Here is a 17,548-nt window from a genome sequence, read left to right as displayed (position 1 = left end):
TATAGTAAAAAACCAACATGTTCTCAGAGATAAACTGGGAGAAAAACTGAATCACCTAACCGTTTAGAAAGAGGCCAATTTATAAAAAGTCATGATAAGCAGTCTATGGCCAAATATAAACCAAATCATCTTATTTATTTAATCTCGAATTAATATCCCTTACGTAGGTCAAGAAATCAGGATTTCAAATTGATAAACACTACAAGTGATAGTGAATGAAACAATGATATGAACCAGTGTCCGTATGGGACATGAAAAAGCAGCACACTGCGACTTTAATCTTAGCCACATCTTCCCATCAGAGAGAGAGATTAGAAACAACGTCCTTGTCACTGTCACACAACTACCTGTCCAGGCCAGTGGCTGCACTGACACATGTGGAGCGACAGGGTGAGAGCAGAGGAATAAAAGACAGACAGTGACGGAGCAGAGCAGGACCAGCAGCCGATCTGCTGAAAGTAAAACTAAAGAGGAATGGCGGAACAAGGAGGGAGGGCATGTGGAGGCCGATCCTCCAATGAAAGCTTCATGGGGCTTGTCACGGGGGATCAGTCCCAAGCATCAACCCCTCCACCCACACATGAAGCCCCTATTCTAAATAATTCACTCTGCAGCCATTCCCTTCCACCTGAGGGGCTTGTCTCCTGGCGTCACCAGCGGGACGATTTAACAGCTCCCGAAAGGTCAGGGTTTTTTTTTTTTCATCCCCTAGCCACCCACCAGCCCACCCCATCCACACACAGATGCAACTACACATACAACTTGACAAAAAATGATCTCTGCCAACAGTCCTGTGCGTCACCCTCTGCCCCTCTGGGCTAATGCACTCCTGTGTGTTTACCTCTAAATACGCTGTTCTCTTGATCTAACAAGTTTGGCTGCTCACCTTGAGGGCACCTTCCACAAGGGCATCTATTCTAAGATATACAGTACAGGTGGACAACACAAACACACCCACCCGCATCAATACACAGGCTCAAATGGGTATGGACACACATAAACAAAGGGAAATACTCCCCACTCACACTAAGTGCCTTTCCAGGTTTAGACTGTGGCCTCTATTTTTTTTTAAATACAAACACAGAAGTGATTGATTTTTTTTCAGGGATAAATGGAGTGTTCATCATAGCAAAGCTGGGCTTTGCATTGATCAAATGTGTCCCTCACAGTGCACATGTGCCACATGGTTCCTTTTTATTATGATTTTGCATTGGTTTAACCTGAAGTCTACTGAAATCCTTAAACCTCGATTTTTCTAACTGTCAGCAGGGGGTCGTCCAAAAAAAGAAGTCTGGTTGTATGGAAGTCAGTGAGAAAACTGCCATCGGTGAACATGTCCTTGATAATTTTATGGTCCTGGTTACAAATTAGGAGTCTTATTAAATACAACACTGCATTTCTTTTCTAAATGATGGTCATGTTTGATATCCAAGATGACACAGCAGAGTATGTTACAGGGCAAGCCTACTGACGGAAATGCTCAGCTCGAAGCATCAAAAAGGTGATGTTAATGTACTGGAGAATGACTTTTTTATGGGTTATTTATTGTAGGACTGAGTTGTGTTTCCTTGTCTACTTCCTCACTGTCTCTCACTTGTTTTCTCAGTTTTTTAAACAACATAAAACAGATTCATTTTGCACAATAAATGCTGTGACTGTGTAAAAAGAGTCCAATTTAAAATGTGCCACCTTTAACCATCTTTAAAGGCAAAGCAGCACCAAAGGAAACAGAAAATTGAATCACAACTAAAAAGAATGAATGCTCCATAGTGTGCTTCACAGAGGGCTTTTTATTTTCCAGAAATTGTGCTATGGCCAGTGAAGTCTCATAAGGGATCACTGGCAGCCATGTCTGGAGATCTTTGCTGGCTCGTCATGTCTCAAAGCCAGACACTGATTGTAACATCCACTTCATCCCCAGGTACAAACACACCATCTCAGCAGGAACCCTAAAAAACATACTGTGCATCACCTGAACAGGCACAGTTAGACATGATAGAAATAAAATACAAAAGCCAAGTAAATCCAGAATTCACGGCTGTGAGTCTACAAAAGAATTTAGAAAGACTCAACAGCAATGATTAGTAATAAAATTATTTCAATAAAGAACAGATTAGCAACCCGTTGTCATTCAAGCTATGTTGTAAACATGGATAAAATTGGGGGATATTGATATGAAAGCTTAACAAAAAGTAAAACTAAATTGTATTCCCTTTCAACAGGACTACAATAACTGAAAACACTTGTGCAGTGATGATATATTAAGCCACATATATATATATATATATATATATATTAGTTCTTACTATGTATTTGAAGGAAAAATTATATTGTCTGTAATTTTTCACTGCAGTACCAGAACATTCTGCTTTCTGGATATTTTCTACCCTTTGCTATTAACTCCCTAAAGCGGCTCACACAATTTCACCAGTTTCCACAGAGCAGCTGACTCATTGTGTTTCGTTCATTCATATATTCCCATTGATGGGCTTCCTTTTGACGTAAATGGATTCAGGGGTATGCCCAACACCCCACTCAGTCAGCTCCTATTAACAGAGCCTGTCCACTGGTGCCCACACAGACCATTAATACACAAGTGACAGTTCCAAACTGTGACATGATTGTACCTCTTCTTTGCAAACAAAACCTGCTGGCTGTGATTCACCTTGTCATCAGTGAAATATTAATGTGCTCAGGAAAAGTTTGGCCCAAAGTTTAGTCTTTGATCTGTCTGATAGGAGCAAGGACACAGACTGTTAGTGTCTGATGTGGGCTTCAGGGAGAAGAACCTCCTACACTGTCAAAGCTGTTTAACTTGCACTATTATTGTTTAACAGAGCAAACCAACCATGGTATGTAGCATGCAGAGGTTTGACTGCTGTTGATGACTCACCAATTACATGCCGACAGATTTAGCCAGAAATGTTCAGCTATTGAAAAAATAGTGGGCGTAACCGCTCCCAAAATAGTGTGTTATAGTAATCACATTACATTTTTCAGTCAGTTATTTTGTTACTCGTGTTACTTCATACATCTTCTTCATATATCTGGACACAAGGTTGACAACAAAAACCCTCCAAAACTGTCAGCTGATTTAAGTTTGTGTGCAGGAGGAGGAAAATGCTGGAGTGGTCTACAGCTTTGAGGAATAGGGATATGAACCTTACTTTTATTTTGACTGAATGAAAGGACGAATGCAAATACGAAATGCTTCACAGACAGACACAGCCACATTATTCTGTTAACACTACGTTGGCACTCTGGAAGCATGTGCACAGAAAACATGCTAACACAAAGCTAATGAAAACCCCCAGAGTGATGCTAAAGCTGAGTGTATGCAGACCCCAGCCCGGCAGCTAGAGCCTGAACTTTCACATCAGTTAATGCAATATGTACTACACCAAAGTGGCCACTTACCAAAAAATCAATAGGCTACAACATGCTCCTTCAAGCTATGTTGCTAAATGTGGCTTTGTAGCCACATAGCCAAGTATAACACAGGTCATTGGAGCATTTTATTTAGCAATAACACATTTTCTCTGTGAGTTTAGATTCGTAATGTAATTAAGCTTTCTAACCACAATGATTTCAGCATTTATGTAAACAACCGTAAAACTCGGGTGTCAGAGCTACCTTGAACCGCAAACATGAGTTCTTTGGGGTCGAGCACAGGTGTCCTTTTGTCTTGACCCTTCTTTCCTCCCTTGCGGTAGCCCCTCCTCTTCTTGCTTTCACCCCAAAGGTTGGAGCCACCATGCATGCTGGGAATGTTGAGAATGGCAATGCCTTCCAAGGAAATACTGCTAAGGTCCAGAGTAACACCATCGCACTTTTAAAAGAACACAGAAAGAGAAGGACAGATACAATCCGTTTCATCTCAAGCTTTGTACTACAGTTTGATACTGAAATAATCTATAAGATGATGAACCCTAAACAGTGTTTTTCCCCAATGTCTAAACCAGAATATATTGCTTTGTCTAAGTAAGACGAACCTTTGATTCTTAACCAGTTCTCACCCCAGAGTGTCAATGCTGCTGTTGTGTCATAACGTGACACGGCTGTTAAAAATATTAGTAAGCACAGGGAGGTCATCTTTGAAAGAGAAGGTAAGATATAAATTTTTCAATCCATGAACTGGAAGTCCACTTTGTGTAGTTCTGTTTTCAGTTACTGTTCAGCAAAGTATAAAAACTACTTTATTAGAAAAATAGAGTTGAAATAAGCTCAATTACAACCCCAGATGTTCAAATATTACTCTTATAACCTAAAATCAAATCTTTATTTCTAAAGTGTTCTTAAGGTAAGACAAGTTTTAGTTTCTGCTTACTCTCCACTATTTGGTTTAATTTAGGCACATAGCTAATATATGCTTAATCTTATCAAGTAGAGATCTAGGAATCAGAATTTTAGAAAGATGGGAGAGAACCAGAGCAGCTGGTTGTTATAACTTTAAAACACAAGTACACTTTGTACTAACTGCTTGACCCATCCTGCACTCATTTTAATTATGCTTAAAAGAGCCCAGCATGAAGGGGCAAGTGTCCTTATAGTTATTCTGTGTTAACCCAGAAATATTGTATTATATATTACTCTAAATGGTGCATTTTATCACTCAGGGATGTCTCATCATCTCCCTACCTGTCCTTCTTCAGTAATGTAAGCACTACTCAGCCCTAATTAATGAAGACCTCTGCACTGTGTGGATAGCTCTGAGAAGAGGGAAGATGAATTGTATAGACACCATCTTCATTATCACTCAATATCACACACAGCAGGGTCGTGTAGGGCTAATTACCTGTGTGTTACACTAAGGTTATGTGAGAAGTGGGTGGGGAGGTGCACAGATAGCCTTCACACATCCACACTTTGTCTGGGTGAATCTGAAACTAGTATACATTAGTGCTATTTATGGAGCAGCAGAAGACGAGAATATCTTAAATGACATCAATATTCTTACCTGACTGCTAGTGAAATACCCTTAATAATAAAGAATACATGATTGCTTCGTATCTAAGAGCTGAGATAAAGAAGAATAAGTTACAAAGCAACAAATTTCAAAATATATGCTTTTGCTTTTGTTTCTTTTCTTGGAAAAGTCTCCAAAAACAAAATACATGGTTTGAGTTACCTCAACCTCCAGAAAGTCGTGGAGCTTCTTACATGTGGCCGAAAAGGTCTCCGACGTGCCGAACTCAAAGTACCACAGCTTATTCTTTGTTCTGAAAAAAACAAAACAACAGGAACTGCAAAGGGACCGAGAAAAAAGGAAACATGGAAGTGTTTTCCCCACATCAAAATCTGAAGCTTGTGCTCTCTGTCTTTAGTCTCCTATACTGGATTATATAAAAAAATAGAAGACCACTCCATAAAGGTGGGTTTGTGCTTGAATCGTGTTTGAAAAAGAATCTTTTAATCTACACAGGAAATGTACTTTTACCATTTACAGCTTGCTAAAACCACACAGCCATTAATCCAAAAGAAGTATAATGTGTTTCATTAATCACTGAATTCAAAGCTAGTTAAGGAGGCATCTGAGGGAGCACTTCGGGTGGCCGTGCCCAACATTAAGGAGCAGGGAGGGGCATAAGAGGGTAATCTACCTGCCCTGGCAATTAACAGAGGACTAGGGTGCTGCTCCCCAGGCTTCCTACAGTGTACACTCCAGTCCCTAAGGCTGATGATCAATGACCTTGCAGGGGTGAGTCACCATCTGTCCAAACACTGCTATACTGTATTGTATTTTCTCTCAGGTACACAAATAAAATAAAACTGTAATTGTAATTTGATTTTCATTAATAAAGTAACATTAATATGTGCATCTTTGTGTAAAACAGGTGAAAGTAAAACTGCATGTCAAGGATAATTTGAATACTGCATTATTTATTTGGTTTCTTTAATAATTTAAACCCCTGAACAAGAAGAATTCATCAACTTTGCTTTAAACAAGATTTGAAAGAACTATTACTGATCACTAGCTCGGTTTCATGCAATTAGAGGAGGCTGGATCTTTGAACTTATTTTCTTTAAGCCGAACTTGTTAGATCAGGTCAGCAGCTTCACAATGACTGTATTTATGGGGAAATGTGGATGGAGTAAAAGAAGCCTAGAGGTTATTTTAAGACAGTCATGGAAAACTTGTAAAACACTGCACTGCTAATGTGAGTGTGATACTAATAAAAATAACTGCTTAACAGGTTATGACACTGTGAAACAAATACAGTGAATTAGGTCATAGATTTTTTACATTCAGCTCTGTTTACTGCTTTACAATAAGTCAACACTAACTTTTTTCACCATGCTATGAGGTAAATTACTCAACATGTTTCTTCTCAACTTTCTCTTTTTTTTTTGGCAAATAACCAAACCTCCTGCTGGCGACTTCAGTGAAAAGTACTTCAGTGCAGTAGATGGTGGGATGGTGGAGAAAAAATGGTCATTGCAAGCAATTCAATAAAAACATCAAACCTCTCATTAATCACAGTGATTTGTGCCGAGCAAATACCAGAGTAATGTTTCATATTAACAATTCAAGTGAAAATATTTTTTACATTTCTTCACTCTTTCCTCATCAAAAAGAAGTTTATTGGATATTGAAGAACATGTGAGACAGCTTTTGATGTTTCTAACGGGACATCGTTTATCTCAAAGATTCAAGGAAAGAAAAAAAACTACAACAATGCTGACAAGCAGAACTGAATACAGTAACAAATGTTACTCTCCTAGCTGGGATCAAAGCACTACAAGAGGAACGTATTAGTATAAGCACAGCAACAATCACTGAATTATTGATTTCCTCATTAGGACTTTTGTCAGGACCATTTAGTCACTTTATAAATGAGCTTTCATTAGAGTACTAGCAAGGTACACTTGATTTATAATGTGCAACATGGTCAATAGCAGAGGGAAGAAAGCAGAGGAAGGTGGTAAGAGGTATAAGGACGACCAGGGCCATGCTGGGAGAATTTACATAACACATTCCTACATCTCCTCCACCACCATTGTCATCATGAGTCTGTAAACTGGGCAGACGAGAGGGAAAGCCCAGGAGAACACATAAACAAAACCTGTGCAAATTTGCAAATAAACAAATGAAGGTGGCTACTCTGAAAAGCGTAATCAAATCTTGTGGTTAATGCAGAGAATGGACCCAGATACACTACATGCAATGTTTTGGACCTTCCATTCTTACTGCTGTTGTACTGAAACTGGTTTTGCTGTGTTAGATGTATATATATATATATATATATATATATATATAATACAGGGAGTGCAGAATTATTAGGCAAATGAGTATTTTGTCCACATCATCCTCTTCATGCATGTTGTCTTACTCCAAGCTGTATAGGCTCGAAAGCCTACTACCAATTAAGCATATTAGGTGATGTGCATCTCTGTAATGAGAAGGGGTGTGGTCTAATGACATCAACACCCTATATCAGGTGTGCATAATTATTAGGCAACGTCCTTTCCTTTGGCAAAATGGGTCAAAAGAAGGACTTGACAGGCTCAGAAAAGTCAAAAATAGTGAGATATCTTGCAGAGGGATGCAGCAGTCTCAAAATTGCAAAGCTTCTGAAGCGTGATCATCGAACAATCAAGCGTTTCATTCAAAATAGTCAACAGGGTCGCAAGAAGCGTGTGGAAAAACCAAGGCGCCAAATAACTGCCCATGAACTGAGAAAAGTCAAGCGTGCAGCTGCCAAGATGCCACTTGCCACCAGTTTGGCCATATTTCAGAGCTGCAACATCACTGGAGTGCCCAAAAGCACAAGGTGTGCAATACTCAGAGACATGGCCAAGGTAAGAAAGGCTGAAAGACGACCACCACTGAACAAGACACACAAGCTGAAACGTCAAGACTGGGCCAAGAAATATCTCAGGACTGGTTTTTCTAAGGTTTTATGGACTGATGAAATGAGAGTGAGTCTTGATGGGCCAGATGGATGGGCCCATGGCTGGACTGGTAAAGGGCAGAGAGCTCCAGTCCAACTCAGATGCCAGCAAGGTGGAGGTGGAGTACTGGTTTGGGCTGGTATCATCAAAGATGAGCTTGTGGGGCCTTTTCGGGTTGAGGATGGAGTCAAGCTCAACTCCCAGTCCTACTGCCAGTTTCTGGAAGACACCTTCTTCAAGCAGTGGTACAGGAAGAAGTCTGCATCCTTCAAGAAAAACATGATTTTCATGCAGGACAATGCTCCATCACACGCGTCCAAGTACTCCACAGCGTGGCTGGCAAGAAAGGGTATAAAAGAAGAAAAACTAATGACATGGCCTCCTTGTTCACCTGATCTGAACCCCATTGAGAACCTGTGGTCCATCATCAAATGTGAGATTTACAAGGAGGGAAAACAGTACACCTCTCTGAACAGTGTCTGGGAGGCTGTGGTTGCTGCTGCACGCAATGTTGATGGTGAACAGATCAAAACACTGACAGAATCCATGGATGGCAGGCTTTTGAGTGTCCTTGCAAAGAAAGGTGGCTATATTGGTCGCTGATTTGTTTTTGTTTTGTTTTTGAATGTCAGAAATGTATATTTGTGAATGTGGAGATGTTATATTGGTTTCACTGGTAAAAATAAATAATTGAAATGGGTATATATTTGTTTTTTGTTAAGTTGCCTAATAATTCTGCACAGTAATAGTCACCTGCACACACAGATATCCCCCTAAAATAGCTAAAACTAAAAACAAACTAAAAACTACTTCCAAAAACATTCAGCTTTGATATTAATGAGTTTTTTGGGTTCATTGAGAACATGGTTGTTGTTCAATAATAAAATTATTCCTCAAAAATACAACTTGCCTAATAATTCTTCACTCCCTGTGTATATATATATATATATATATATATATATATATATATATATATTAGGGGTGCAACGATATTTGTATCGATATTGAACCGTTCGATACAGTGCTTTCGGTACACATATGTATCGAACAATACAAGATTTGTAATTTGTTTTATCAATTTTCCTTCTGACGATGCTGTCTGTGTTGAGCGCTCAGTGAATCTGTGTTCGACTACTCCGCCTAGGCTGCACTGTCGAGCGCAGATCCACTGAGCGCTCAACACAGACAGCATAGTCAGAAGGAAGAGCGCAGGGCAAGCTAGCCAGACAGAAGTTAAGCTCTACTTGCAACATTCAGATCTGGCGTTTGGAATTATTTTGGTTTTCATGTGACGTATGACCCTGAAGGTAAGCGAGTCATGGACTAAAGTAAAACAGTATGTTGGATGTGCCATGCAATGCTCAATTACATTGGTGTGAACTAGTGTGTTAGCGCAGTTAGCTCGTTAACGTGTTTGCCGTCTAGCCCCATGCACGGAGCGATCGGCGGTAGCTCGTTAACGGAGATTTGCCGTGTTGTGGCGTTAAGGTCATTTCAACGAGATTAACCTGAAAGCACTAGTGGGAACACAACGAATATGACTGCACATTTACGCCGACATCATCCTAGTGCAAAGACAAAAACAACAAGCATGCTACTAACTTTAGCCGAGTCATTTAGACAGCTGTTAGCACATGATTCTCCTTATGCTGCTGAGAATATAGCCCAGAAGAAGCGGATAGTATAGCTTTTATTTTGGAAAGAGCCATTTCTCTGTAATAAACTCTCTTTTCCAAAGATGAGTGATTCCTCAATCAGATACAGGGCTTGCAATATCGCTAGCCCGACGTCCCGAAGCTAGCGATTTTTTCAGTCGGGCTACCAAAATCTATCTCTTCCCTGCCCGTCGGGCTATTGTAGGAAAAATATATGTCAATGCTTTTGCATTCTTTCAGAAATGTAGCTGGGTAATTATGTCATTGGCATCGGTGAGCCACTGTCAATATGTGACATATTGAAGTCGCGTTTGAATTTGCGCTTGTTTTTTTGCTTTCACTTTGCAATCGTGCCAACTGTGTATAGAGAGCGACAGCACTGATCTGTGAGTGATGATAATTTGTGCACCAATTCCTCTGACATCGTCTTATTAATCGTTAGCTTACTATGCAAACATGACAAGTGAAATCTCCCGCAGCAAGCTTAAACATGTGAGAGGTTGATCGCGCAGAGAATCGCTGAGCTTATGTGAGTGAGCGTGTAAAAGCATTTCAGTTCTGCTGAGCCAAATAAGACAGGTCAGGGTGAAGAAGTGACAGCCAAAGAAAAGCTTACCACAAAACTGAGAAGTTATGACAAATCAGACTATAAGGCAAAAAGAAAGTGCAGCTTTATGGTTTCATGGACAAAAGAATTTCTGTGGCTGCAATATGATGAGCTAAATAACCAGGGCTGCACATAAGTGGTCTGCAGGTGCGCATTCGCTGTCAAAATAAAAAACACGCACAAGGGTTAGGGTTAAATTTAAAAACTGTACTTTTGAGTTAAAATATATATTTATAATTTTAATAAATGACAAATTAAAAATGCATGAACATTTTTTTGTATCGAAAAAATATCGAACCGTGACACCAAAGTATCGAACCGAACCGAACCGTGAATTTTGTGTATCGTTGCACCCCTAATATATATATATAGCGAGAGAGATGTAGCTGAAGGCATATTTAGGCAAATTTAGAAGTAATGCAAAGTTTTGAAGACAACAACTGCATTCACTGACAAAAAGAGAGTTAACAGACACAGATTGTGTCAAAGTGCCATAAACTTAGCTGGAGATTTTCTATAAATGTATATTTTTAACTGGAGATATAACCTTGCACTTATTCCAAAATGTGCAAATGTAGAACATATGGAGGCATGACGAAAACGGTGAGAAAACAAAGTGCAATAACAAATACAACTGTTACATTTTGCAATCAGCATCTTAGCTGTCAAACACAGCATTGTTCCTCACATCACTCCTCATTTAAATTCACCAGCTTGGTTGTGACATAGTAACCCAGGGAAGTGTTGCATATGAATATTGTGACGTAAAGGAATAAAACCCAAAGTTTAAAACTAACCAAATAAATAAACTTTGTTTAATATTCAATGTGAACACATCGTAATGAGAAGATGCACCAAGAAACCAAAATCTGCTTTCTGGGGACAATTACTAAGTAATGAAACAGAAGTTGTAACAAGTTTCTAGCTCCAGAGGGATCAGCGTAAAATCTGATGAATCACTGTGATTGTGTTAATTGTTTCAGGGTTAAGAAAGTGCTTTCAGAGTGCTTTGTATCCTACTCCTTATCATAACTATTAGTTACTTGTAGCTAACTTGGTGATGGCCAGAGGGGCCGATGGCGCGATATGGCAGCCTCGCCTCTGTCAGTCTGGCCCGGGGCAGCTGTGGCTACAACTGTAGCTGCCTCCACCAGTGTGTGAATGTGAGAGTGAATGAATAGTGGAATAATGCAATCCATTATTATTGTACAGTTTCGTCGTGAGCAAAATGTTGAGGAAACAGTATCTCATGTTCCTTCTGGTATTATGGCCTATGACGAAATATGGATATGGACTTCTATGGCAGTTTAAAAAAGCAAATAAGGTGAGTAGGAGATGGAAAAAACAAATGATAACATTAGCGTAACAAAAGGTACTGCTGCATAACCTAAAGTAACTGAAAGTTGATTAACTTATATAAGATAATATAGCTGGAAAGCAGACCACGTGAGTCCTATTCGGGGGTAATTTTTAATCTTCAGTTACACAAATACTGGGATTTTCCATAGATGATCATTCTGGAACATATCGTGTGTATAACGGATCACATCCCAAGAGTATTGTATCATGAGTATGATGAAAGGGAAAATATTTCTTGGTTTTCATAGCAAGTGACCCCGAAAAACTACAGTCAAATGCAGGAAAGCAAAACACACTAATAAGAGATACAGCAAGAGACAACATCTGACCGCCCTGTCGATGCCCACCACTTAACCTAACAAGCTCATTGGGGCAACAAATCACCTCATGTCCCTGGTCATTAGATAATTAGGAGAATCTCATTGGCTACATCGTCCTGTCATTTGTTATCTGCTGCCCGATGCCAAACGCTGGATTCATCTGACAGACTGACTATGAGGAGCATCTTCAATAGAGAGACCAGAGTAGGGAGACCATTTGAATAAGACGATGCTTGTAAGGAGGATTAGGAGGACTCACTCTATGTTAAGTGTAATAAAAGCAAACATAAAGTACCCATTTACTTAAATGTTGGCTGATGTTATGCTGTCGAACCCTTGCAGGCATCTTTGAAGTAAATTATATTGCTGGTGAGAGCAATTTGCATTTTAAGGATGAAAAAAACCCCCAAACATCAGCAATAATAACATGTGCAGCAGGTTTGCAGTTCTCCGAGTAGCTGCAGCACCTCTGTTGTGATTGTAGCTGCAGTGTATCAATGCAAAGTGCACTGCAGTAATAACTTTAGCGGTGTACATGTCAGATCAGCTGTAGTACGTACAGCTGGCAGGCCAAAAGAAAACAGTGGCTCAGGTTTCCAGAGTGACTGAAGTGTGGTTTATTTGCACAGACAAATCACAAAACCAAGCTGAAAGAAGGAGGGAAAACACAAACTGTGTGACTAAGAGGAAAAAAGAAAAGAGCTTTAGAAAAACATTACAAGCTAAAAGGGAAAAAAAAGGAGAAAGCAACAAAACAGCCTGAATCTGAACAATGTTTATAAAACTGCCGCTGCTTGGTTACAAATAAAGGATGTCATAGGTGATGAGCTTCAGTGTAGCATTGCTGTCCTGAGGCCACAGCACCTTTAGATGCACTTTTGACTGGCCACACTGAACATGAAGCTCATGGTCATTGATTTTTTTTTTGCCCCCCCTCTGACACTTAATCTAACCCACAATGATCTACGACCTTATTTTCACACTAATTTCTTCTTGATCAGAGGTGATAAATATCACATTGACATAACCAACTCTTTGTGCATTGCATCAATGCACTGTTTTGTTTAACATGACACTGCCTGGAGTGCTCCAACTCCGAATGGCAGTTTGAGAAATGACCCATGGTGCATCGTCTTGCCTTCAGAGATGTAGCAAGCAGCTTGAAAAAGGTATTCTGCTGCACTGCAATGGATTCAAGGGTGTGTGTGTGTTTTTCTTAACAAAAAACAAGTGATAAAACTGATGTATAAAATCTTGCATTGCTGTGAGTGAAATGATAAGCCAGACATCCTAAATCTCTTTGGTTAACAAAGAAAATAGTTACGCAAGCGGAGCTGCGCGCTTCACCATTTCAGTGGCCACATGAATATGAAACAATAAAGCTATGTTGTTGCAGCTGTACACATGATGTGGTTCTACTCGTGAACTTAACTTTACAATTGTCAGCATTCATTGATAACTGACATAAACTTATTTTAAATGAAATTGTTGACTACACTTGAAGCAGAAGCAATAGCTGTCCTTTTGCTAACATACGCTTCTAGATAGATAGATAGATGTAAATTTTCACTTGGAATCCAAAAAACCAAACAAGTTAATAAACAAAAGCAAATTAATTGTGTGCCAAAGACAGGTCTCGCTAACACAATGTCTTTAAAATTCTCATTGTTAAATTAAACTCACGTGCACACACAGGAAGTGATGCAGGAAGTGATTGCTCATCATGCATCACTTTGTCACTACCGGCTGCTGGAGTGGACTTTACGAGCACTGGTTGCTTTGGAAAGCCTCAAATATATACTACTGTATATAGCCAAAGTATTTGGCCACCTATACATTACACATACAGGAGCTGTTGGGCCATGGAAACCCAAGCCAAAAAGCTGCTGGTGTACAGCTGTGCTGATTGTAAAGCCAGCAGAGTCAGCAGAGCGTTCGAGGTCTGTATGCCATGGTGGTTTCAAATGCTTCCACTTACAGTTGATTGAAGAATATCAAGAAGAAATTTGTCAGATTTGCTTCATGCAGTAATATAGCACACTCAACTTCAGTGAACTCACAAATGTTTGTAAAGACATTCTGCATGGCTAGGTCATGCTATACACCTGGGCTAACGGTATTAAAAACACCTGAATTCAAAGATTCAGAGGTGTGGCCCAGTACTTTTGTCCAGGTGTTTGTGGTTATTGGCAGTCACTTCAGTCACTTGCCTCAATGTTGAGAAAAGTTTAACTCGGAACCTGCCCATTTGGTACTACTAGCATTTTTCCCGCCGGTTGAGGATGCTGAATCTTTTTGACTTTCTATCATCTCCAGTTGCTTCATCACTGTGACTCGCTTCCTTGGGGCGATCGTGGCTCAAGAGTTGGGAGTTCGCCTTGTAATCGGAAGGTTGCCGGTTCGAGCCCCGGCTCGGACAGTCTCAGTTGTTGTGTCCTTGGGCACGACACTTCACCCATTGCCTACTGGTGGTGGTCAGAGGGCCCGGTGGCGCCAGTGTCCAGCAGCCTCGCCTCTGTCAGTGCGCCCCAGGGTGGCTGTGGCTACAATGTAGCTTGTCATCACCAGTGTGTGAATGTGTGTGTGAATGGGTGGATGACTGGATATGTAAAGTGCTTTGGGGTCCTTAGGGACTAGTAAAGCGCTATATAAATACAGGCCATTTACCATTTTACCATTTACCTTAAAATGTATCTGTCCAGACGTCTACATGCTCCAACCCGTAAAACCCTAATTAAATCGAGATAACGTTACTTAGATGAGCAAAGTTAACAGCGGTAGTGCTTTGGGTTATGTTGTGTTCGTAGGTTGAGTTAAATATTTTATTTTGTGCATTAATAAAAAAAAAATCATTGAGTAAATAAATGTCTCTATTTAACAGATGAAATAAAAGACATTCTAGGGTTTTTATACACCTTAATTAAACTTAACACAGCAATACTGTTATTAATGATTTTATATTATTTATACGACTTCAGGCACTTTAGTAACACATTTATCTACGGTCTACACATCAGCAGCACACCAGCAGGGAGCTGTTTGTTTCAGTTAGGTGGGCATGTGATTTAGCTTAATGTATAAGTATCAATTTGAACAGGTTAAAGTTTCATCACTTAATTGTTTATTTATTTTTTTACGTCCCTAAAGGTTGCTACCTATGTGCACATTTTTGCCTGCGCGTTTAGTTCAGTTTATACCTTTTTTGCTGCGTATGGGTCTGTTTGTGCTCCCACTGAGCTGAGGACAGGGCCACAGGTGAGATCCCTCTAAATTACACACAAATGGTCATTAATTATAGATGACACTTTGGTCGCAGAAATGATTTCATCCTCAAATGAGGGCAGCCTCCGCTGAGGTCCACCATGCTTGTGTGTGTGTGTAATTGAGTGTGTGTAATAGTGCCATCACCTGTGGCACTGCTTCCAGCTCAGCAGGAAACGCATACACACCTACATGCATACACACACATTAACATGGGCTGTCTGGTGTGTGTGCGTTGGTGAATCCAGCAGCCCCATCCAGCACAACGAAGTGCTTTGATGAACATACTCATTATGCTAAAGAGTGCTTCATGCCTGGGCTTCCCTGTGCCTTCAGGAAAGGTTAACTCAGGATGGTTACACAGCACAGCAAGAACCTGTGGGCACACAGGGGCAGAGAGGCTCTGGAGGAGTGTGCTGACGGTGTTAGATGTCTCAGGACCGAAAATAGATCTGGGTAAGCAGAGCAAATATCATCGGAACATCAAGGTGCCACGACGGATGCCACAGAACAAACAAACATTGCAGCCAGAGCAGTTTTCACACCGAAAGGTCCCAAATCAGATGTTTTCCCTCACAGATCTAAAATCATCTGATTAACGTGGAAAATGCTGCACGGAGACTTCATTGTTTTTATCATGTTATCATTGTTCTAGTGAAAAGCGATGCCAATGGGAAAAAACGGAATGGAAATCATATTTAACAAACAGTTATATGAATAAGAACGTTTTCACAGCAATCTTGGTTTCACCCCATGATTCAGCAATGTGAAGAACTACCTTTAGCAGCAACAACATGAAGTAATTGCTTTCTGTATTTTTTCCCATTCTTCTTTCCAACATTGCTTCAGTTCATCGAGGTTTGCAGCATTTATTTATTTCCAGCTCCCTTAAAGTCCCTCCATGGCATTTCAGTTGGGTTGAGATCTGGACTTGACTGGACCATTGCAACACCTTGTTCCTTTTCTTTTTCAACCATTCTGTCACAGATTTGCTGACTCAATTTCCATCAGGCTTTAGTTTTTAGAACAGATTATCTCAAAATCTGACTCTAGGATACTTTGGTATATTAAAGAGTTCATGGTCAACTCAGTGACTGCCAAGTGCACTGTGGTTGCAAAACAAGCCCAAATAACTGACAACGAGCAGGAAGTGCTTGTGCCGATATGCTGTGATAAATCTTCTGCAAACGTGGGACTGTGCATGATCACCAGAAAGCTCTACTTTGGTCTCATTCGTCGCGGAAATGTTGTGGTTTGTTCAGATGCAACTTCGCAAACCTAAGCTGCACTGCAATGTTTTTTTTTGTTAGTTTTATTCATAGAGAAGAGGCTTTCTCCCTAGCCATATTAGCCTTTCTCTAATAGTACTGTCATGAACCTTAACATTTAACATGCTGCCTGAGGGCCTGAGATGTAGCTGTCTTTTTTTCAGCATTACATGGTCTAACCCTGGGCTGAATTTTGATGAAATACCTACTCCTGGGAAGACTGCAGCATTGAGTTAACACACACCTGAAAGCTAGAGAACAACAAACTGCCATTTATCCATCCAACCATTCTCTTTTTATCCAAGTTCCTGAAAAAGAGCTTACTGAGAATTCAGAACACTTCTATTTGACAAGCCTCATCCAAACATCCACACGCACATTAATATAGAAGTTTATTTGATAACTGACATTCTGATTCCCGTTTAGTATCTTATACAGGGACACTTTAACATGCCCATTGTTTACATCCAGTTTATATGGCCATCTTTTCTTAGATGTAACCATGCTATAGCCACAATGTGTGGATTCTATATAAAATGAGGCTTGAAACAAGACTACAATAAATACATTGTTCTGTTTAGCACTGTGCATTGTTATATAGTTGTGGTAGAACAATGGTTCAAGACTATCACACCGCATGTGATTACACTGGGTTCTATTGTGCACTGTTTTTTCTGGTGTTACACATTGCAATTAAGTCTTAGAGCAGCTTATATCAATTTGGGTAGGTAATTTCTACAAGAATTTGTAAGCTGTAGGGAAATTCAAATAAGTATTGTTATAAGTAAAATGCGCTAAACACTGGAAAAATAATTACAAACTGATAACAAAGAAAACAAAAAGGCTGAGATGATTGTTTAGGAAATGTACAACTATCAAGCCAGAACATTTTTACCAATCATTTTTAAGGGAAGACAGAAAAACCTTTCTTGTGACTGTTATTTTGCCTCAATTTGCTGTCACTTTATTTCATATGAGTTACATTGTGTAAAAAAAATGACATTAGTGTAAACTGTACCAGGGTTGTGCCAAATCTGAGCACTGGTTAGAACATGAAAAAAGTTAACAGTATAAAAGAATGAAACTGTACACAAAAATCAAAGTTAATTTCTCAACTCTCTGCTTCTCCACCTCTCTTTCCTTGTTTCTCTCACCATCCATCTCTCCCCTCAGAGTTAGAGATTA

The 17,548-nt window shown here is 39.8% G+C and overlaps 1 protein-coding gene across 1 annotated transcript in view; it reads right to left on the bottom strand.

Moving 5' to 3' along the window:
- The window catches only part of dgkb (diacylglycerol kinase, beta), an 83,284-nt gene that overhangs the window by 8,963 nt on the left and 56,773 nt on the right, over positions 1–17,548 (bottom strand). The window contains exons 21-22 of the mRNA XM_040030694.1: positions 5,129–5,219; positions 3,634–3,829 (exon numbers count right to left, since the gene is read on the bottom strand). Of these exons, the coding sequence (XP_039886628.1) occupies positions 3,634–3,829; positions 5,129–5,219 (287 nt within the window). The remainder of the gene's footprint in view (positions 1–3,633; positions 3,830–5,128; positions 5,220–17,548) is intronic.

This window comes from Simochromis diagramma, unplaced genomic scaffold (assembly GCF_900408965.1).
Source record: "Simochromis diagramma unplaced genomic scaffold, fSimDia1.1 OVJJ01000361.1, whole genome shotgun sequence".
Lineage (NCBI taxonomy): Eukaryota > Metazoa > Chordata > Actinopteri > Cichliformes > Cichlidae > Simochromis > Simochromis diagramma.
Note: the sequence above shows the minus strand (reverse complement) of the source record. Positions and strands in the feature narration are given on the sequence as shown.